This window comes from Bubalus bubalis, chromosome 1, assembly GCF_019923935.1.
Source record: "Bubalus bubalis isolate 160015118507 breed Murrah chromosome 1, NDDB_SH_1, whole genome shotgun sequence".
Taxonomy (NCBI): domain Eukaryota; kingdom Metazoa; phylum Chordata; class Mammalia; order Artiodactyla; family Bovidae; genus Bubalus; species Bubalus bubalis.
Window position 1 is genome coordinate 197,541,791 of NC_059157.1, and position 24,504 is coordinate 197,566,294.

At 38.0% G+C, this 24,504-nt stretch overlaps 1 protein-coding gene across 9 annotated transcripts in view; it reads right to left on the reverse strand.

Moving 5' to 3' along the window:
• The window catches only part of ANKRD28 (ankyrin repeat domain 28), a 215,163-nt gene that overhangs the window by 25,680 nt on the left and 164,979 nt on the right, over window positions 1–24,504 (reverse strand). For 8 of the 9 annotated variants that reach the window (XM_025294166.3, XM_006048732.4, XM_044948609.2 and 5 more), the window contains 10 exons: window positions 21,408–21,620; window positions 17,539–17,617; window positions 16,689–16,803; window positions 15,681–15,763; window positions 13,748–13,811; window positions 13,473–13,541; window positions 10,822–10,962; window positions 1,581–1,692; window positions 714–740; window positions 220–294 (listed from right to left, as the gene is read on the reverse strand). In XM_025294166.3, coding sequence (XP_025149951.1) covers window positions 220–294; window positions 714–740; window positions 1,581–1,692; window positions 10,822–10,962; window positions 13,473–13,541; window positions 13,748–13,811; window positions 15,681–15,763; window positions 16,689–16,803; window positions 17,539–17,617; window positions 21,408–21,620 — 978 coding nt within the window. Of the gene's footprint in view, window positions 1–219; window positions 295–713; window positions 741–1,580; window positions 1,693–10,821; window positions 10,963–13,472; window positions 13,542–13,747; window positions 13,812–15,680; window positions 15,764–16,684; window positions 16,804–17,538; window positions 17,618–21,407; window positions 21,621–24,504 lie in introns of those variants that run through there. The other variant, XM_045166826.1, reaches the window with a different exon arrangement.

Sequence of the window (24,504 nt, forward strand, 5' to 3'; positions counted from 1 at the left end):
GGGGGAAATTAAACTCATCCCTCTGTCCTTTTTTTTAAAAGACAAACAAACAAAAGCACATTAAAGAATTCTCTGTATTAAGCAAGTTCTTACAGCTTTAATTCTACGATCATCATTATTAGGACCCAAAGTTCTGGGTCCTAGTTTGAGCCAACACAAGCAGGTATGAGATATTTTCAGCAAAGCAGCCATCAGGCTGGCTGTGAAGGCAGTACTTACAGCCAAGTGTAAAGGGCTGATTGTTGCTCTATTGTCTGAATCATTCAGCATGTCTGTTCCCGATGTTTCCATTAACTGAGAAAGAAAAGAATTTTAAATGTCAGAAATGGCACTTTTAGACATACCATAGCAGTTATTCCTGGTCCCCCTCCCCCAAGTTCAAATCCATTTTTAGAGTATAAGTGGATACTTGAACATAAATTTTAAAATCCCAAAACATTATATTATGAAAACTAAGCTCGGAAACCTTACAGAGTGGATTATCCTGAAAATTTGGACCCCACACTAAGAGTTTTGAGGGAATGGCTACACACTCCGACTTTGAAAGAAATGCTGTTTAACTGCCACCAAGTGAGAACCACCTCCCTCCCCCTCCCTTACATGATTTCTGTCACCATCTTTGTTCCCAGGAATGTGTCAGACAGGCTCCAGTTCGAGTGAGAGCAAATACTTAAATACTCTGAATAGTAGTGGGAAAACTGATTAATACTTACAACATCTAAAGGAGTTTCACTTGCAATCTGAAATAAAATTTAAAATAAAAATATTGAGTTGAAGAAGCAGTCATATATAGTAAAGAGATAAATGCAAACTATATGTCTTTATTTACCTATGGCTTTGTTAAATTCCCTTCTGAACTTGTGCTTTGCCTCCAAAAATTTATAGTCTTTTAAGTAAACAACTTAAAAGACTAGACCAAAAATCTATATACATGGGTCTCAGATTTTAGTCTAGAAATACCATACTAACCTAAGGAAATAGTATTTCTGCAGCAGGGTTCTAAATGCTATATTAAGTATGACAACCTCCTTTTTCTTTTTTATACCCACCCTTCTTTAATTTTACTCCCCCTTTAAGGAAAGCAATATTAATTTATAAGTAAACTTAAATGAAGAAACCCATAATGTGGGGCATTTGAAATAAAAAGTTCCGCTGCAGCAGATGAGTCTCCCTTTTCAGGACAGACTGCTAGTAGACTGGGCCTTTCAGAACTCCTAAATATGCAGGGGGAATCTTCTCACAGGGACATGTATTTCTCACATATGACAAAGTTACAGTTTAATGCCTTCTGGAAAACGTTTCACAAGGCAGGGGCAGTGAATGTTAGGTGGGCATGGGGGTTTCTAAGGGAAGGACACAAGGAGACCTCTCCAGAGATCTAATTTCTTTCTGTCCCCTTTCTCTGTGAAAGGGAAAAGGGAATGAAAGAAAGCTTAATGAGGCAAGTGTGAATTTAAGATGGAAAGGGATTCTAAAGATATTACAAGGCATTTATTTCTTGGTTCATTTATTCTCATTGTCATTACATTATTAGAACATAAACTCACACTGGTCCTTCCACAAGAACTCAGGATTCTTACCAGCTGAAGACACAGACGGTGACCATATGCAGCTGAATAATGAACGGCATTGTATCCTTGCTTGTCCCGGATCCCTGGATTTGCATCATTTCTTAATAAGTATTCCAGGCACCTATTAGAGTAAGACATATTCAAAATTCTAAATCCTGCATTTTAAACAATGATAAAAACAAAGACAAACTCAAAACTGGCAATTTTTCTTACACTTGAATAATGTAAAAATCATAAATATACCTACACTACATAAATTTATCATTTAAATGACACCGACTGTAAGTATCATAAAACCACAAATTAAATGTTCGTAAGAGAATCTTCTTTATCCACAGCTTGTCCATCTATGGCACCAGTCAGCCTACTCAGTGTTTGACAGGATTAGACTCCCAGTGGCGGGAGCGTCCAATCTATCTGGACCACAGAGTAAGTATGAAATCTCATTAGGAAGCTCAAGAAAGGATGTAGAAATATCTCCGAAAACCAAGATCAGAATTCAAAGATCTTGCTTTAGAGACCTGGAAAGTGTGGGAACAATGCACAACTGGTATACAGGTAACAAGAAAGATCTTCTCACAGGAAACACACTTTATTCCTGTGCTATTATACTACGAAGAAAGCAATTTTAAAAGGACTTAAAGATTCACAATTTGTTATAATTTTGATAAATGTTATTGTTACTATAGCCAAAAAGAGAGTACTGAATTAGAAACTAAAAGATTTATCTCTAGAGTTAGTTTGATATCATCCACCTTGGACAAAGAGTTTCTTCACCTTTATGGTGAAATGGCTTTTGTTTATTCATCTTACAGATGGAGGTACAAATTCAACTAAATAATCTAAACACCATTCATGGTTTTTATTAAGTCTGCTTTAAAAACACAGACATTTCACTCAAGGGCATATCCTTCTATCTTTAATCAAGTTTTCTAGATGTGAATGATAGAACAGCAATAGTTCACCTTACGAAGACTTGAATACAAGACAGATTCTACCAGTGGAACAAGCTATTTTAAGATAACTTGCTGATACATGAGTACAGGGAAAAAAAAGATTTATTTAAGGAAAGAGAAACAAGTAGGTTAGTTCATGCTTACTTTCTGAAGTAGGAGGGCAAGTCTCAAAGCACTACTTACGTGACCAGTTCCAAGTATACAGCATTAAATGGTTTGAAATAATTCAACCATAATACATCCAGAAGTTCCTATCAATCACAGTGTTTAATAGTTTACCTTCACATTATTAGATGATTTGTCTCCTACAGCAAAACAAAGACTAAAAGTTGATTTACAACTATAAAATTACTTCTATTGCCATGCCTTTCAAATTTTGCTAAAGCAGTATGAATTTTCATAACTACTTTGTAAGCATTATCTTTAACAAATGAAAAAATTACTGACATTCAGGAAAAGTAAATCACTTGCTCCCAATCTTTTGGTTAGAATCAAGGACTAGACCTCGTGTCTTTTCTTCAGGTGTTCTTGCTACAAATGCTTCAGCACAGGGGTTAATGAGTTAGTGACACTTTAACCTGGGTGTTTAAAATACTGAGCCACAAAACTGCTTAATCTTGAAAATCGAGACCTCACTTTTGACTTGCAATTGAGAAGGCAAAGAGTTGATCCTTACTTCCTCACTGTAAGTTAACACATGGTCATTTTATAAAACTCAGAAAATTAAGACAGGAAAATTTTCTATGAAACCCTCCTTCCCCTAAAATTAACTATACATATGCAAAATCTGGAGGAATATTTATGGCTAAATATCTCCTCCTTCCCCTAAAATTAACTATCTATGCAAAATCTGGAGGAATATTTGTGGCTAAATATCTAATAAACCACACTCACTCTTAAATACTTTGTTTTCTTCATCTGTTAGACAAATTAAATATCTTCATCCCAATTAAGCATGTAATTTAAACTGGGGAGATGCTCAAACCATTTAAATTTCTCCTACTCTTCCTCCACCACCATGACTCCTACCACTTTTTCTGGACTGAATGCAACCCACGTGCTCCATGGCTGGTCAGAGCCCTGGGAGAGGAGCACGCACCCACGGGCAGGGAATGGGGCACTGTCAGCAGACGCCTCCGACTCTCCCTGACCACAGGGCACACACAATAGTCAGTGCTTACATAAGACAGGCATTAACCATAGTTTAAAAACTATGACTCATCCTTATAGGAAGAGTATAATGTATCAGGTATTGTTTAAGCAATTTTGATACTCTATCTCATATGACACTCTACCTTAATATGCTATAGGAGATCAGTGGAGAAACAACTCCTGAAAGAATGAAGGGATGAAGCCAAAGGAAAAACAATGCCCAGTTGTGGATATGACTCATGATGCAAGTAAAGTCCGATGCTGTAAAGAGCAATATTGCATAGGAACCTGGAAAGTTAGGTCCATGAATCAAAGTAAATGGAAGTGGTTAAACAGGAGATGGCAAGAGTGAACGTCGGCATTCTAGGAATCAGTAAACTAAAATGGACTGGAATGGGCGAATTTAACTCAGATGACCATTATATCTACTACTGTGGGCAAGAATCCCTTAGAAGAAATGGAGTACTCATCATAGTCAATAGAGTCCAAAAGGCAGTACTTGGGTGCAATCTCAAAAACGACAGAATGATCTCTGTTTGTTTCCAAGGCAAACCATTCAATATCACAATGAACCAAGTCTATGCCCTGACCAGTAATGCTGAAAAAGCTGAAGTGGAACGGTTCTATGAAGACCTATAAGACATTTTAAAACTAACACCCAAAAAGAAGTCCTTTTCATCACAGGGGACTGGAATGCAAAAGTAGGAAGTCAGGAGACACCTGGAGAAATAGGCAAATTTGCCCTTGGAGTACGGAATGAAGCAGGGCAAAGGCTAATAGAGTTTGGCCAAGAGAATGCACTGGTCATAGCAAACACCCTCTTTCAACAACACAAGAGAAGACATTACACATAGATATCACCAGATGGTCAATACCAAAATCAGAATGATTATATTTTTTGCAGCCAAAGATGGAGAAGCTCTATACACTCAGCAAAAACAAGACCAAGAGACGATTGTGGCTCAGATCATGAACTCCTTATTGCCAAATTCAGACTTAAATTGAAGAAAGTAGGGAAAACCACTAGACCATTCAGGTATGACCTAAATCAAATCCCTTATGCTTATACAGTGGAGTGACAAACAGACTCAAGGGATAAACAGTGCCTGAAGAACTATGGACGGAGGTTCGTGACTTTGTACAGGAGGCAGGGATCAAGACCATCCTCATGGAAAAGAAACGTAAGAAGGCAAAATGGCTGTCTGAGGAGGCCTTACAAATAGCTGTGAAAAGAAGGGAAGTGAAAAGCAAAGGAGCAAAGGTAAGATAAAGCATCTGAATGCAGAGTTCCAAAGAATAGCAAGGAGAGATAAGAAAGCCTTCCTCAGTGATAAATGCAAAGAAATAGAGGAAAACAATAGAATGGGAAAGACTAGAGCTCTCTTCAAGAAAATTAGAGATACCAAGGGAACATTTCATGCAAAGATGGGCTGGATAAAGGACAGAAATGGTATGGACCTAACAGAAACAGAAGATATTAAGAAGAGGTGGCAAGAATACACAGAATAACTGTACAAATAAGATCTTCATGACCCAGATAATCATGATGGTATGATCATTCACCTAGAGCCAGACATCTTGGAAAGCAAAGTCAAGCGGGCCTTAGGAAGCATCACTACAAACAACACTCATAGAGGTGATGGAATTCCAGTTGAGCTAATTCAAATCCTAAAAGATGATGCTGTGAAAGTGCTGCACTCAATATGCCAGCAAATTTGGAAAACTCAGCAGCAGTCATAGGACTGGAAAAGGTCACTTTTCATTCCAATCCCAAAGAAAGGCAATGGCAATGAATGCTCAAACTAACACACAATTGAACTCATCTCACATGCTAGCAAAGTAATGCTCAAAATGCTCCAAGCCAGGCTTCAACAGTATGTGAACCGTGAACTTCCAGATGCTCAAGTTGGATTTAGAAAAGGCAAAGGAACCAGAGATCAAATTGCCAACATCCGCTGGATCATCAAAAAAGCAAGGGAGTTTCAGAAAAACATTTACTTCTGCTTTATTGACTATGCCAAAGCCTTTGACTGTGTGGATCACAATAAACTGTGGAAAATTCTGAAAGAGATGGGAATACCAGACCACCTGATCTGCCTCTTGAGAAATCTGTATGCAGGTCAGGAAGCAACACTTAGAACTGGACATGGAACAACAGACTGGTTCCAAACAGGGAAAAAGAGTCCGTCAAGGCTTTATATTGCCATCCTGCTTATTTAACTTGTATGCAGAGTACATCATGAGAAACACTGGGCTGGATGAAGCACAAACTGGAATCAAGATTGCTATGAGAAGTATCAGTACCCTCAGATATGCAGATGATACCACTCTTATGGCAGAAAGTGAAGAAGAACTACAGAGCCTCTTGATGAAAGTGAAAGAGGAGAGTGAAAAAGTTGGCTTAAAACTCAACATTCAGAAAACTAAGATCATGGCATCTGGTCCCATCACTTCATGGCAAATAGATGGAGAAACAGTGGAAACAGTGACAGACTTTATTTTCTTGGGCTCCAAAATCACTGCAGATGGTGACTGCAGCCATGAAATTAAAAGATGCTTGCTTCTTGGAAGAAAAGTTATGACCAACCTAGACAACATATTAAAAAGCAGAGACATTACTTTGCCAACAAAGGTCCGTCTAGTCAAAGCTATGCTTTTTCCAGTAGTCAGGTATGGATGTGAGAGTTGGATTATAAGGAAAGCTGAGCACTGAAGAATTGATGCTTTTGAACTGTGGTGTTGGAGAGGGCTCTTGAGAGTCCCTTGGACTGCAAGGAGATCCAACCAGTCCATCCTAAAGGAGATCAGTCCTGAATATTCACTGGAAGGACTGTTGCTGATGCTGGCCACCTGATGCGAAGAACGGACTCATTTGAAAAGACCCTGATGCTGGGAAAGATTGAAGGCAGGAGAAGGGGATGACAGAGGATGAGATGGTTGGATGGCATCACTGACTCAATGGACATGAGTTTGAGTAAACTCTGGGAGTTGGTGATGGACAGGGAGGCCTGGTGTGCTGCAGTCCATGGGGTCGCAGAATTGGACATGACTGAGTGACTGAAGTGAAACCCATATGGCCATGTGTTAGGTCAGACTATTACTCCCACTTCACAGATGAAATGCACAGAGTTTAAGTAACCTACCCAAGGTCTCACAGCAATGACAGTACAGGTATCAAACCTAATGCTATCCTACATGCATAACCAAAACAGTTAAAAAGGCTGCTAAATGCAAAGTTGTATACAATAGTCAAATGTATTTCTCTATTTCATAGCAAGAGGAAATTTAAAGATAAGATTTATTTTGGCAGTAAAAATATGAAATACTTAGAAATAAACCTAAGGATTATAAAAGTTCCAAGAAGAATGTATGATTCCACTTATATAAGGTTCAAAACAGGAGAAAATACACAATGCTATTAGAAGTCAAAATATGATTTCATTTTTGTGAAAATCTATCTCCATTAAAGTGTATCTTAGTGAAATGTATCTATGTATTCATAAACACATGTATCTATAACCACATGAACACAGAAAAGGCTACTGACAGATATATAGTAGGTCTGTAATTCTGATGACAGTATGCTGCTGCTGCTGCTAAGTCGCTTCAGTCGTGTCTGACTCTGTGCAACCCCACAGACGGCAGCCCACCAGGCTCCTCTGTCCCTGGGATTCTCCAGGCAAGAATACTGGAGTGGGTTGCCACTTCCTTCTCCAATGCATGTAAGTGAAAAGTGAAAATGAAGTCGCTCAGTCGCGTCCAACTCTTAGCAACCCCATGGACTGTAGCCTACCAGGCTCCTCCGTCCATGGGATTTTCCAGGCAAGAGTACTGGAGTGGGGTGCCATTGCCTTCTCCCGATGACACTATGAGGGACATGAAATGATGTACATAAATTTATGGAAATACCTGTGTTACTGGTAGTTATCACAGAAGAAAAGGCATGAGGAGGTCGTCTTCCTTATATGTAATCAGAATAAGCACCCCCAGCCCCAGGTCCTCACCCTTGTGCTCACAGGCAGCCCTATTTCTGTTCAAATGGCAAAGAGAGTTTTGTTTATAAGTACTGAATACATTTAATGCTTTTATTTGCTGAGTCATGACTGCCTATAGTGATTGCAGGCATCAGGATGATGGGGACAACTAGCAGGGTGAGTAGAAACGATGTCATGTATTTTTCCAACATTGATGGAAATTGAAGACAGAGGGACACACAGAGAGCAGAATTGTGCTATTAACTGTACATTAATAATCTGCCTCCAATGCGGGAGACCCGGGTTCGATCTCTGGGTTGGGAAGATCCCCTGGAGAAGGAAATGGTAATCCACGCCAGTATTCTTGCCTGGAGAATCCCATGGACGGAGAAGCCTGGAAGGCTACAGTCTACGGGGTTGCAAAGAGTCAAACACGAATGAGTGACTTCACACACACACACAATTATAATAAGTTAGTATCTGTCACTTTGAAAACAGAGAACCAATGGCAGCGTGTCAAAAATCCCACAGTGTATACAACGTTCCCTGGGGAGGGTAACAGGACATTATCAAACAACCATTCAAGAAGGAAACCAACAGACACAAATTACTATAACAGTATTTGAAGCCATGGGAATTTGTTTCTCCTTTTAGAAAATATTTCACTCTGGCTTTGGCAGCAGAATGAATTATTCCAGATTCTCTTATTATTACCTAACCTATTCCAGGGATTTATAGCCTTGGAATCCAAAAAAATAAACCAACGCTTTAATTCTACTATGTAAGCCTCCAAAACTTGCTGAGAGAATGCCTCTGGTACTCTGTGGTTACTGTGGCGTACAGCTTAAAGAAGTTCCCAGGGAACAAACCAGAGTTAATAAATGATGGTGTTAGAGAAGACCTCAGGGATTCTGAAACTTTAAAAATAAGAGAGAGGCTCCAAAAACAGTGCTAGATTCTTTAACACACATGACCTCAGTTTTCCCCACAATTCTGAGAATGAAGCCTACTTCTTAGAATTGTGGGGAAAACTGAGCTCATGCATGTTAAAGAATCTAGCTTCTCTGGTGGCTCAGACAGTAAAGAATCCACCTGCAATGCAAGAGACCTGCATTTGATCCCTGGGTTGGGAAGATCCCCTGGAGAAGGGAATGGCAACCCACTCCAGTATTCTTGCCTGGAGAATTCCACGAACAGAAGAGCCTGGAGGTCTATAGTCCATGGAGTCCCAAAGAGTTGGACATGAGTGAGTGACTATGACTTTCACTTTTTTAGGTTTCATTCTCATTTTATAGATAAGTAAGTTTTTGCCTAACAATTACTTGCTCAGGCTCAAAGAGGATAATATGAAGACCTCAACACTTAAACTGGGTCTTTTGGAATAAAGCTCATGTTCTTTCTAGTACATCAGGCTGCTTGTATTGATACTGAGAATTAAGTGTCTAAGTAATAAATATCTCTAGCCTACTGCTCAAAACAGCTTATATTAGTTAAGAAAACTAACAATTTAATTCACTTCAGTGCTAAGTACAGTTCTAAAGAAAAAGTAGACTGGCTTAAAATAAAACCACAGATCTCAAACAGTATAGGTTGAGCATTGTCATTTTTAATGTTTTTGTGTAGGAATTCAGGTATAACTGTCTAAGGCAGGAGGACCACGGGGTAATCTCTGTGTCTATGTGACCTCAGTGGAATTTACGTGCATCATTGGGCAATGTCCAATAAGCAGTTATGGGAACAGTGGTAAAGGACTACTGATGTGATACAGTCATTTTAGCTATCATCTATTTTAGGAAAACCTATAAATCAAATCTTGAAATTATAAAATTTATAAAATAGAGAATAATCTACTCACCTAAGTTTACCCAAATACTTTCTGACTTACAAAGTGTTTATCACAGATTTTCTTTAAAGCTCTACTACCCAAAAACATAATTCAAATAATTTATAGCTTCTCTCAAAAACTATCTATATTTAACTATTCTGATATATACGAACTGTATATATTATATATTTCTCCAAAAAGAAAGTATAGTAATTCTTCAGTATCCAAGGGGGATTGGTTCCAAGAGTACCTGTGAATATCAAAGACCATGAACCCTCACTCAAGTCCCTTATAAAAAAATGAACATAACCCTACAATGAATATAGTCAGCTCCCCAAATCTGCAGATGCAAAACTAGCAGACACAAAGCGCTGAGAGCGTATTTACTAGAGCTTTCAAGATTAGAATTTTAACCACAAATCCAGCATAACAAAAGGGATTTGCAATCACAGTCACAGAATTTATAATAAATTAATATTTGTGAGTAATATCATTAAATTATGCATTTTATAAGGAAATAGATCTCTATTAAATGCAACTTCCTTGAAGTATATTTTATAAAATCTTTCCCTCAAAACCATTATTTTTATTTTCTACCCTTCACTGACTCAGACTCATGGGGAATACCATAGATCCTGAAGATATCTTCTCTGTCTCTAATGAGCTCATTTTCTTCCAAGAAGGCAATATACATTAAGGTACAGACATCTGACCAACTTCAGGTGAAAATTAATTATGAAAGAATTTATAAATTTCTCATTTGTTTTTATTAAGTCATCCTTGGGCAACATTTACTCACTCACTGTCTACATAATTTACTTAAGTAATATTTAGTACCAACTATGTGTCCAATTCTGCCAGTTCAATTACTCCCCATTTAAACACACATTTACAGGGATCCCTTGGGAATATGACGCTCTACCTCTGAAGGATACTGGTATTCCAGTCTCCGCCCTATCTTCTGATGGCACTGTCCATCTACCTCTTGCCTCTCCTTTTCCCTGTGATACACTCAGCACTGCTGCCTCTGAGAAGTCAGGTGGAAAAAGCTTGGAGGTGGTAGATACTAAGATGTGCTTTTGGAAGGGAGGACAAAAAGGGACCTTTATACTTCTTCTACCACCTCATTAGTTCATAAGGCAGGTTGCTGAGTAGAAGCAGGTAGTAATAACTATGATTAAGAATAACTATAAAAACAACTTATTTTCCACACTGAACACTCAGGGAAAGAAATAATAAAGAGTACAGAAAGGAAATACAAATTTGCTACGAAAGTTGCCACCTGTCTGCAGGTGCTGGTCCACAGAGACGACGACCCTGCACTCTCACCACGAGACACTCACTTGCCGTCCGTGTCTGACGTCGCTGCGTAGTGCAGGGGCGTGCATCCTCGCTCATCAAGGTCATTCACGCTTGCTCCTGAGCCCACAAGAGCAAACAGGCACTGGTAGTTGCAGTTGGCAGCTGCGTAATGCAGTGGAGATCTTTTTGCCCAAATTAATTAAAAAAAAAAAAAAAAAAAAGTCAGGGACACACCCCAGGAAGTAAGAGCACAGCTGATCCACCCAGTTATAAATACTGTATTTATAGTAAGTTGGAGGTTGATTTCTGCCATATACTAAGTCTTTCAAAGGGCCAGACAGAAAGCTAGGAGGAGAAATCAAGATGCCTGAAAGCCTCTAAGAAAACAAAATAAGACAGAAACACAGTTAAAAGTAAAAGAACGTAAAATAAGATAGAAACACAGTTAAAAGCATTTCATAGCTCAGACAGTAACAATTACAGGTTTTGAGTGAATTATGGATACCCTTCATATTCTGCTCCAAAACTTGAAAACTTGTATTCTTCTTCCTCCCTAATACCATCAGCAATCTGAGAAGAGTTTTCATTTTAACAAAGCTTCCCCTATACTAATACAAATGTTTCACAGTACAGAGTAGCACCTTCTGTTATGTCTCGGTAGAGGAATAAATGGTAAGAAAAATACAGAAGTATTAAAAAGAATGCTGTAATATCAACTATATGGGAGAGCTGCACAGTAATATCAGATTTCTCAAGCAAAAATGTATACTTTTGAAGATTTTTCATCATTTTGAAGAGCTAGGGTACTGTGTTAATTACTAGAGACGGAATATTTGTAGCTTATTTCTTTCCAGTTACTGAAATGAAAAAGAATGCTATTAAATTTAGGAGTTTCTGTATTTAGATTACAAAACTATAATGATTCATGACTTTTCATTTACAAAAAGAGGAAGAAGAAAGAAAACAGAAAAGTGGAGGTGAATTTAGTCCAGAGTCTTCATGGCATATTGTTTTCTAAAATATATACCTGGGAAAATGACAGTGAAGCATTATTTTACTTTATTGGATACTAATATAATATAGTAATAGTATTTTTGAAGATGCAATTAATCCTGAATTATTTTCAAGCCTGTAAAGTCAGAAGCCCTGTCTGTAGCATACAGTGCTTCATGTACTACAAACTAACTAATGTGAGCTGGACTGAAGTCCGCTTACACCTGCATGCCCTCGAGCCTGTGCTCCACAACAAGCCACTGCAACGCGAAGCCCATGCGCTGCAGCTAGAGAGGAGCCCCCACTCACCACAACTAGAGGGAGATCCAGCGCAGTCAAATACATAAAATAAATAATTGTTAAAAGGGAAAAAATAAAAAAGCACACTTACAAAAATAAATTAGCTATAAAAATATTGCACTCCAAAGACAAAGTGATTTTTGATTTCTTGGGTCACTGGCTCCTTCAGTCAGAAGGCACATGAGAACAGTCTGTTCCTCAAAGGAATGGTGGGGTCAGACAGTTGTTTTCACTTTTCTCTCACACACTTCTGATTCCCTACCACATGTGATTCTATTGACCTCTGCACTATACCATTCCCAGGCACTGATACATATTCACACATTTCCTTCCAACACATACCCTCTCTTATCGTATACTCTGATATAATTCTCAAACTCTTGACACACAATTTTGCTCATATTGCCACCTTTCTTCTTCTTTCTTTTTTTACTGAGGTAACACTGGTTTATAACACTGCATAAGTTGCCTGCGTACAACATTAGACTTCTGTACACACTATACCACGCTCACCTGTTTTTCAAACTGCCTTCCACCCTTTCCTATATGGTTCTGACAGACACTGGGTCAATCCCCACTCTAAGTAACTTGGCAGACCCCGGTGGCTTCAATCACTGCAGTCACAGATGCAAGCAACAGTGAGGCCTGGGGCTGAACAGCGAGAATGCGCATCGGCTGAGTGACTACACAGGGACTCTGCATTCACACTGTGACCTGTTTCCTCCCTCCTAGTGCTCTGGAACCAAAACTAGGCCATAGAGTCTCTAAGAAAGAATGACTTGAGGGAATGGAGAACTACCACTGCTCTTATAAGTTGCTGTTTAGGGAGCACAGGTACTGCGCATGGGTTACATTTTCATAGCTATAAAGGAAGCGGAGGAATGACATCATAAAAAGTATGTAGTGCTTATAAAGGAAAGCTGTGGCTGGTAGGGTGGGGCTATGGCAGCGCCCAGTTGGAAGAAGGCTGTGGGTAAGATTGAATATTCAGAAGTTATCTACTTATTGGAATCTTTCAACAAATCATGATCACAATGTAAAAGATGTGAAAGTTTTTAGTTAACTCACAGAAGCCAAATAAAAAGATTAAGAAAGTCATTAAGGAAGCCATTAAGGACTTCCCTCATGGCTCAGACAGTAAAAAATCCGCCTGCAATGCAGGAGACATGGGTTTGAGCCTCGGGTCAGGAATATTCCTGGAAAAGGGAATGGCAACCCTCACCACTATTCTTGTCCGGGAAATCCCATGGACAGAGGAGCCTGGTGGCCTACAGTCCATGGGGCTGCAAAGAGTTGGACATGACTGAGCGACTAACACAGACACCAAATTATAATTTGAGAAAGTTATTAAGCAAATAACATTAAGCAGGAGCTCTAGAGGAACTGTACCACAGCTCACCTTCCAAACTTGTCTTTTTTGTTGAAGTCTGCACCAGTATTCAGCAGAAGGTTTAGGCACTCCAAATTACTACCCAGGAAAAATACAATGAGAAGATGCAACTGTCAATAACTTTATGATGAAACTGGTAGGTTTAAATAAGTATAAAAGTATGTTTTCAAATGAGGGCAGAGTGAATAAAATACTATGACTTATATTTTACGAAACAACAACAACAAAACCTGCCATGATCAGCTACCTTTTTCTTAAAAAAAGTAAAAATTTTGTTAACATACCCTCCAGCTGCAGCTGCATGTAGACAGGTCCTGCCAAAATCATCTGGGGTATCTATATCAAATCCTACAAGAATGAATACATCTTACATAATACTATATGCATGTTACTTTATGTTAAAGCATTACATTAACAATGTAAAAAATCACACCCCATCATACACAAAACTATGACTTACAAATAGGTACAAATTAATTGAAAACAGATTAATAATGTATTTTTTTTAATTACCACTAAAAAACTGGGGGTTTTTCAAAACAAATGCTAGAGTACTTATTTAAAAGTCATAGGATACAATGGAATATTATTCAGCAATAAAAAGAAATAAAGTACTGATACATACTGATAACACTGGATGACCCTTCAGAACATTTCTAAGTGAAAAACCAGTCACAAAACCACGTTAGGTGATTCCACCTCTACAACCTACCTAGAACAGGTAAATTTAGAGATGGAAAGTAGATTATTGATTACTAAGGGCTGGGGGAGGAAAGAAATGGGGAACTGATGCCAAATGAAGTTTCTCTGGGTGTGGGCGGTAGCAAAATGTTCTAAAACCCACTGTAGTCATGGTCACGTATCTCTGTGAATATACTAAACTGTAAGATACATGAACATTGTTGGGGGGGTGGTGTGCCACGCTGCACGGCATGTGGGAGGGATCTCAGTTCCCAGACAGGCATAGAAACTGCACCCCCTGCCTTGAGAAGCACGGAGTAACCAGTGGACTGCCAGGGAAGCCCCATGAATGATTTCTTAGTAAACTTTTTCCTTTGCTACCTGTGGATTACTACTGAGAAGAGAGTTTTATAATCCTCTTTCATAGATAAATGGGTATGTGATTACTTGTGGTATGCATACACTTAAAACACTCAAAACACAATTACATCACTTAAAAGATATCACTAAGGGCTCCCCTGGTGGCTCAGTGGTAAAGAATGTACCTGCAGATGCGGAAGATGCAGGTTCCACCCCTGATCCGGGAGGATCCCACAGGCTGCAGGGCAACTGAGCCCACGCACTACAGCTATGGGAGCCTGCCCTCTGGAGCCCGGAGCCGTCAACCCCTGATCCAGGAGGATCCCACACGCTGCAGGGCGACTGAGCCTGTGCACTACAGCTACGGGAGCCTGCCCTCTGGAGCCTGGGAGCCGCGACTGGAGCTGGCACGCCTGGAGCCGGTGCTCTGCACCAAGAGAAGCCAGAGCAATGCGAAGCTTGTCACCACAGCTATGGGGCAGCCCCTGCCCTCCCCAACTAGGAAGAAGCCCTCGCAGCAACGAAGACCGGGCAAAGCCAAGGGGGAAAAAAGGTACCATTAAGAAAAACTCAGAAGGGTCTGTCTCACAATATGCTAATTTTTCCCAGAAACTTTCCCATAATTCTTTCAGCAATCATAAGTATTAATAATATATAAAATCTGTTCAACTTTTGTAACATGCTAATAGAATACCATTTAAAGTAAAATCTTATCTATTTAGTGCTTCTATGCATTTTAATAAATATCTTTATAGTAATATTTATATTAACAGAAAGCTACTGATCCTGTTTTGTTTCAAACTATGACTGTGGTATTTTAAAACAGTAATTAAATATGGTATAAATTTCAGACCTAGAAGATACTGTAAACTGGTCACTGGTTCTTAAAAAGGAACCATGCAAATGAAGATATTTTGCTTCCAGACATAAAGGGACTACTTCAGAAATATTCCACATGCCATTCCCCAACTAAGAGAGGAAGAAATCACTAGAAAAATAAAACCTTTCCCAGAGCTGAAGAGAAAATCAAATCTTATAGGGCCCAACATCTTCTAAGAGGGGTTAATAAATGATCCATACTTGGATGTATTTGTATATAATTTTGAAAAAGCAGGATGGAAGGGAGTTTGGGGGAACCATAAAAGAGGATAATTTGTCTGTGAAGGTTCCACTCACCAGAAGAAAGAAGTTTCCTACAGCAATCTGAAAAACCACTTAAGGCTGCCAAATGGAGGGGGAACATTCCATGTATGCCACGTCTAAAGCAAAGAGGACAGTATCTTCATCATAATGCGAGAAAAATACAGTCACTTAAATAAAGTAAAAAGAAACTACTTAACTTCTCCAGCAACCTCCCTCTTGGAGTAGGGTTTTCGAGCTCAGACTACTGTCACTGTGGACTTTCTGTGGGTCTGTGTGTGTGTGCTGGGCAGAGGGCAGGACATCACCCGTGTCCCTGGGCTCGAGCTACACTGGGTGGCAGTGGCACTCTGCCCAAATTAGGACAACCAAAAATGACTCTATAGACATTTGTCTCAGGAGCAAAAATCATCCCACCTGCTTTGCCATCAAGCATCATTACCACAAGGCAAAATGTTTTGCTTAAGACTGTTCACTGCAGTAATTTTCCTAGCAGTAAAAAATCAGAAGTAAGTTGTGTTTGTAAATGAGGAGAATGAATAAACTGTGAAATCTTTACACAAGAATTAAATTTTATAAAACGAATGAACTAGAGTTACTTACAGAGATTAGGAAAGGAAAAAAAGCCCAAATTTATATTTACATGGCTAAATCAACAACCGCGTGTAAAAAAAAAAAAAGTTTCATGAAGCATACAGTAGCATACCATTTTTAGAAAGCTTAAAAGAATATTTAAAACCTATTTATGAACATATAAAAGTATAATAAAAATGTAAAACTACACATAGGAATGATAAGCATCAATTTAAGTAGGGTGTGTATTTCTGCAGAGCATGCAAGAGAATCCATCTTTCAAACAAAATTTTACATGGAAACTTTAACATATTAGTCATAATCTAGAAAGAACTGGGATAAAAAACATAAAAAGACCCAATGAAGTTGTATTCAACATTCTATTACATCATCAACACCAAGAGGAAAAAGCTCAAGCAATAGTCCCACGTTCAGGACAAACCCGCGCTCCCCTGCCTGGCAGGCACTTACTTGGCCGTGTCGGCCCCGCTCGTGATGAGGGTGTTGATGAGCAGCTCGTGGCCATACCTCGCTGCTATGTGCAAAGGAGTGTTGCCATTCTTATCTTCACAGTCGATCACAGCTCCTGCAACAAAAGAGAAATAAAATCCATAGATTTCATCCACAGCGCAGTTACTGGGTCAGGCACTGGGATTACAGATTTTATACTTAGAGCAATTTCGTGAACTGAGCATAAGATTTTAATAGATTTAAAAATCAGAAGACAGTCTGCAACGCCTCATGAATTATTTGATCATGAGTTTACTCCTACCCTTTCCTTGACAAATGAGAACAGCTATTGTCCTAAGTATCAATACTACTTATAAATAGTCCCTTGGAACATGGCTTGTGAAACACTGCCTTAAAGTAATGTACCCAAAAGTCCTTTTTATTTAAAAGTTTAGCTTGCCTAGTACTAATTCAAATACAAAAGAATAAAAGTTTAGAAAAGAAATGAAAATGCTAAAAACAGTTCAAAATATTCAAAAAGGGTAAGAGAAATGCAACTGTGTCTTGTCAATATATAATAAACTGCAGTGGAAAGGCAGAGTTATTTTTCTATTTAGCATGTTTTTTTAAAGCCAGTACTAACTGCTAGTGATATTATATAAATAATCTAAGCGAAACAATACAGAAATAAATGAAAAACGACTATAAAAGATACATGTATGTGGCATTTAAAATTCTTCATTATCTGATTTTCATGATATGATATCAAATGTCAAAATTATGTATACTGCTATGACAATTCCTCAATACCATTCATTATGTGGATGAATGGTTTTACTTCAGAAAAAAAACAAACAGAAATACTTTTTACCACTCTGGATAATGGTTTGTGATCTGGAGAATCTACCATGGAGGGCAGTCATGTGCAGTGGAGTTTTTCCATCTTTGCTCTGAAATAGACACAAAAAAGATTTAAAATTCTGGTTATATTCATAACACATAATTGTTCATTTTATTTTGAATATCCTCTTGCAACCTTATTTTGCATAACTATTACTCAAGCATTAGGTTTAATAGGTGCCTACGGCAGTGTAAAACAGTTATCTGAAATTATGAACTAATGTTTTAGTATGTATACCATAAAGCACAAATACACAATGCCTACAGTTTATAGAAGGTCCAGAGTGGTAGGTGTGTTATAATCTTAATATCACTATTTCACAGATGGGAGAACTGAAGAACAAGGATACTAATGATTTGACCAAGGTCACGTCATTGGAAGTGGTACAGCCAGGATTTGCTGCCCAAGGTTCAAAAATTTCACATTGCTATAATTCTTTCGTCCTAAAAGAAATGCTAAATCCCTCCCTGACCAAGGAAAAGTGAATGTCAGAATTAACTTCAGCCACTATAATTCACTTTAAAAACTTTATACATTACTTAGTTTATAATTACTTGTAATCACTATTGTTAGCTATTTTCTCAAATTACTTGAGATAATAAACTAGACTGGTTGTGCATATGTATTCAATGTAGAAATTCTGAAATTTCAGAGGAATTCCAAATATGAATTAGTGATATCTTTTACTGTGAGTTAGGTAAAGTCCTTTCTTTCCTAAATTATTTTGTTAATCAAAACATACATGTGATTATCACAAAGGAAAGAAGTATTTGGGGTACTCTGGTTATCTGACCAATATTTACGTATAGGATGGGAGTGGGAAAAAGTATAATAGCTATCTGGCTTGACAACTGGATACACTGCATGAAATTGTATTTTTTTTTTTTTTTTTTTGCTTTCAACATACATACTATACAGAGTTTCTATCCTCTATAGTAACTGATTATAGAATAAACACTTGAAGAATGGAGGAAAAAAAGGCAGCAAGTGACATTGTCAACGTAGCGGGGTTCATGATAAGCAAGGTTATAAAAAACCAGACCTATATTGCTCTTTTTAAAAGAACATTCACTTTACATCTAAATAGTATTTTGTAGGACAATCAATTTAAAAACTTACAAACTGAATATTTATGAACCTAAATTTACATTCCAAATGTAAGTCATCCACAATTTGATCAGGTCAGAAACATCAAAATAGAGAACGAAATGGGAGGAAAAGATGAAGGAGAAAGATGACTTGATAAGGAGGACTTGAGGGTCAGCAAGTATGATTTTCTTTCTTATAAGGCAAATTTTAAAGCCATAGCGCCTTATTCAAATAACCATTTGTCAAATATAGGAAACGTTGGTGTCAGGAACGAAGATATATTCTTGAATGAAAACACATTACTTGAAAACTCACTACTATCAACAGTTTTTACATAATGTCAGGGTTGGACGGTACCCAGAAATCGTCAACAACCTGGAGAGTGTGTTTCAATGAGCTTGGCGCTAGGGTAAGTGGACAGCTGCACATCAGCAGGAAGTCACACATCCTTAGTCAAGATCAAAGCAACTTTTATGAAATCTAGTTTTAAATCAATGTCATGGCCTGTTGTCTTCAAATCTACTTCACCACCACATCTTAACGGCTTTGCTAAAATATTCCCTTGTCATGTGTAAAATCCACCACTGAATTTTCTAAATCATTAAGGAAGTAATGTCAAATAGGACCACTGATATGAGCAAGTAACCCTCTAGTAGAAATGATTCTCATTTCTACATTCCAAAAGAAAACACAGACTTAAAAATAACCACAGGTACGTAGCTACGTAGGCAATGACACACGAACCAAGTAATTAAATTATCTTCAAACTATAGTAACTGTCTGTCTAAACGTCACTGTATAACATAAACCGCTTAATTTTTACTGAGCAATCGATACACTAAAAAATGCATAACAGTTAATGATATAGGTAAGTCTCTCTTACTCCAAGACACTTAATATTTAACAAAGATAATTTTAACTATAGCCACTTTATCATAAACAGATCTATCTAGACTAAAAATATCTGATGAGATCTTTTCATTTGAAAAACGTTAAGATAACTTCAAATTTTTTTATTTTGAAATACTCTTTACTAAAAAATATTACTAGGGTTTTGAGGAAACAAGTAATAAACCTTTCCACTCCTGTAAGAATTTTTTTTTTTCTGAGCACTGATTATCCAAACAGCAGGAAGTCTTCAAATCAAAATAAATTCAAATTGAATAAATTCAAATAAATTCAAAATAAGTTCAAATTTATTATTAGGAAATTTTTAGAAGTTATTTAAATTATTAAAAATAAAACCTCAGTAGGTGATCTGACTGAGAACCGAAAACTTTAAACGTATTTTCTTAAAAGAAAGACTTGTAACAGAGAGGGCTTTTTTTTTTAATATTATGCCCTTTCCTTCCAGGGTCTGATATGTATAAATTCTGTCCTTTAGCTGGCAGAGGGCAGTTGAGAGCAATGACCTAAATATAGACGGGCCAGCTGCTGCTACAGCTGTCAGAGGGGGTCAGCGGCATTGTTAGAGGATGTTTTCAAGTTAGAGATGAGAAAACCGACTCCCTTCCCTATCCTCTGAAAGACACCAGCTCATCACACCTACAAAAGGAGCTGAAATCGTATGTAATTAAGCTCTGAAAACATTCGAAGCTTAAATGTTTTTACAAATCCTAAATGGTTCTATTTTTTTTTTTAATGGTTTCTTTTTTTCATTCCACAAGCCACGGTTTGGCAAGTGCCCAAAGAATGAATTAATAAATTAATATAGACACAATCAGTGAAAGCAACTTGGAAAATATAAATGACAAGTACACATTATAGGGTAGTTATGTTCAAAATTGTGGTTACATGTGCATTTCCAAAGACTTATGCAGTAAAAGTACATTTATTTTAGCTCCAGAACTTTTATGTATTTCTAAAACTTAAATGCTCACTCTTGAAAGCGACTGACCAAAAATCAACTATTCCTTGTATGTAAACCACTGATATTCGTCTTTTAACTTTTCTAATATTGTGAAAAATTTCAAAACAGGAAAGTTGAAAGAATATTACTGTGAACACCCATATGTATACCACCTACAGTCTACTGCTAACATTTTACTATATGAACATTATCATACATCAGTCTCTCTCTCCACCCACCCATGCTATTAAGTGATTTTTTTTTTTTTTGACCAAGCTGTGTGGTGTGCAGAACAAGGGATGAAACCCATGCCTGCCCAGTAGTGGAAGCTCAGAATGTTAACCACTGGACTGCCAGGGAAGTCCCTAAATGATATTTTTCAAAATTAGCTACAGATAATGCTACTTATTGCCTCTAAAATACTTTGGTATGTGTATCATTAACTAAGGGTGAATATTAGCTTGGTTTGTAACCTTCTAAGGGAACATTTACATGCAATGAAGGCTTTGAAATCTTAAATGTACCACTTGATGAGTTTTGACTAATTCTTGTTCATATAACCCAAAGCTCTCAAAATACAGGACATTACCACCATACCAGAAAGTTCCCCCATGCCTTTTTATCAATCCCTCCTCCCAGAGACAATAACTGTCCCGTTTTCTACCCCCAACTATAGATAGTCTGGCACCCCATTACTATTTGTCTGTTCTAAAACTTTATATAAGTGGGAACAGTGAACAAATTCTTATGTAACACTTTTACTCAGCATAGTACTTTTAAGACTTATCTGTGTATGTACCAGTAACTCATTCCTTTTTATTGCTGAATGGTATGTGCTACCAACAGTATTAATATAGCACAACCCGAAATACCAGGTAGGGATTTTGATCTGACTTCCTACCTTCATATTGACGTCGGCCCCATTGCCTACTAGAAGCTCTAAACACAATGCTCCGTGTGTAGATGCAGCAGCAAAGTGCAAAGGAGTAAACCCTTTTTCGTTCTTTTGATTAACATTAGCACCAGAGTCTATCAGTTCATTCACAACAACATCCTGTCCATTGTAGCAGGCTACGTGAAGAGGTGTATTTCCATAGGCGTTTGGTTCATTCATCTATTGGAAGACAAAAATGTCAATGTTAATGCAGTCTTCCTAATTATTAGTGTCGTAAGCTACCTTAACAATGCTGTGGTTGAAATCAAATTATTAAAGTGAGAAACAGGGATAAATAATTCAGATAAGGCTTATAATTTTAAACTTATTTTTAAAAAATGAACATAACTGCAGCATTTTGTCTATTTCAAGGCAAAACTGAATGATTACATGAGATATTTTAGGAAAATGAAAACAAATATTTTAAAAAGCATTCTAGGTAAGAGACAATTAAAGCATTAACTCTAAGAATCATGAAAAATGGACACAAACTGAAACTGACATATATTGAAAAACACACATATTTTCTCCTGGTTCATTTACAGTGACCAAAGACGAAAGTTGGTTTTTAGTAGACTGCAAGATTTTTAAGAAATGAGTGACATCCTTTCCTATTTATTTAACTCATCTTTGCAACAAACTTAGGCTCTAGATATTTTCCAGCCTACATACTGATACACTGATGTGTTACCAAAATGAGTATGCTCTAAACAATGTGATCGGTACTGAGAAATAATTCATATAACTCGTTTATCTTTCTATTCCTTAAAAAATATATTAGATTAACATTTTCAAGTTTACACAGCTTTCCTGTAATGAAGAATTTTACCTTTGCCCCTGTCCTCTGGGAGGTAACCTACGGTACACCTGATAGACATGTGCTTGTCTAGGGTGGGAGCTGGCTACCGGGCAGCTGAGAGGAGGGTTAGCAGAGCGGATAGTCTTCAGGGGCAGGGCCACATAAACAGCCATGGGATCTGGGGGAAGGGCTTTGGATCACTTGGTCTCAGTGGACTGAAATCAATCACATGAGCAATTCTGATCAATCATGCCCATCTTAGTGGAATCTCAACAAAACTCTGATAACAAAGCTCAGGTGGGCTTCTCTGGTTGGCAATACTGCATGCGTATGTCCCACTCTGATGCTGGGAGATTAGAGACCTAACTCTGCAGGGAGAGGCCAACGGGAGCTTTGCATTTAGAATGAATACTTGTGTGTCTCTTCCTTTGGCTGATCTTAGTTTGTATTTTTTCTGTGTAATAAAGCATTACTGTGAGTATAATAGTGCTCAGTGAGTTTCTGGAGTTCTTCTAGTGAATTATCAAAGCTGAAGGGAGTTCTGTGCCCTCTATCCTTGTGGTTGGGCCCAATCTATCACAACTTTAACATTTTCCTTTCTCAGATCTCTAGTAACAGAAATTAGAGGAACTGAAAAAGCCACACATAACTTTAGTCAAATCATCTAGATTTCAACACCCAAAGCTGGCAACCTAAAACAGATTCTCCCTTGGAACTCCCAGAACTTTGAGAGATTACGTCTGCTGCCTTCAGTCACCCACTTCATGGCCATCTGTTATGGCAGCTCTTAGAAGCTGAGTCATGCAATCAGAGGCCATGGGTCACTAAGTGGCTCAAAGTCTGACCACTTTTTTTGAAGAACACTCTCACCAGAGTTTATTTTGCTGCCAATAAAATTGCTTTAAAAATTGTCCCAGAATGGACTTGAAACAGTGACCAGAAGTAGGCTGTCTCATTTATCTAGATCAAGGGTCTCTTGGGCATTATAATCTCGGTGCTGAAACTGAGCTATAGGAAGTGCTGAGTTGAAAAAAAAAAAAACCTTTCATCTGTTTGCACTCTACCTAACTGTGTTTGGCTTTCTGATCCCTATCTTTCAAAAATTAAGTGCTTCACATAGTCCTTAAATTAATAAATAGTTCAACCAGATCACCAACTATCTTTCTGTCTTTGCAGCTGATTTAACTACCTCCCTCTCTCCTGGTTGTTTTAAATCAATGGCTTAGTGGTAAAGAATCTGCCTGCCAATGCAGGAGACATGGATTCAATCCCTGGATTGGGACCCTCAATTCCTGGAGAAGGAAATGGCAACCCACTTTAGTATTCCTGGGAAATCCCACAGACAGAGGACCCTGGTGGTCTACACTCTATGGGGTCGTGAAAGAGTTGGACACGACTTAGCAACTAAACAACAACAAATAGTCTGTGTTTTAAAGAACCAGACGAGCTTGTCAGACCTGTACCTAAAATAAGAGTAGAGCTACTAAGTGAAAGTTGCTCAGTCGTGTCCAACTCTTCGAAACCCCATGGACTATTCAGTCCATGGAATTCTTCAGGCCAGAATATTGGAGTGGGTAACCATTCCCTTCTCCAGGGGATCTTCCCAACATAGGGACTGAACCCAGGTCTCCCGCACTGCAGGCAGGTTCTTTACCAGCTGAGCCACCAGGGAAGGGTGGGGTGTAACATACATGTGTGTAGAGGATGGACTGTGGGAGCGCCAGGTATTCTTAGCTGTCCCGGTTCTATTATCAAAGATATTCAGATGAAGCAGGCAACCCTTCCCTAACCAAACAGACTCATATAGTAGGGAACACTTGCAGCTAACTAGAGGCCAGAAGCCTCTAGTTTCCCTGCCTACTTCTGGCCAATACACTGTAATATGAACAGCTACAGTCATTTAAAGGAAATATTAGACAAACTGGGCAAATACTACTAACAATAACCAAGCCACTTAGGAAAATAATTCAATATGTCTGATCTGCTGGTTTCCACAGTTGAAATGAAGCTACAGGGGGCTAGAATGTGATGAAAAAGGAAAACCTCTGTCAATCAATCATTCATCTTTGGAAAATATTCTACCTCTTAACACATTTGACTAACTTCATGTCTTGGTCAGAATCAGCAGACTGTATATTATGTAAAGGAGTATAAACATAACATTATTAAAAGACAAAAACGTTACTGTAAGAAAACATCTTTTAAATTTGAAAAAACTTCCACTGACAATGAAATCACAAACACACAAAACGCTCCATTCTTCCT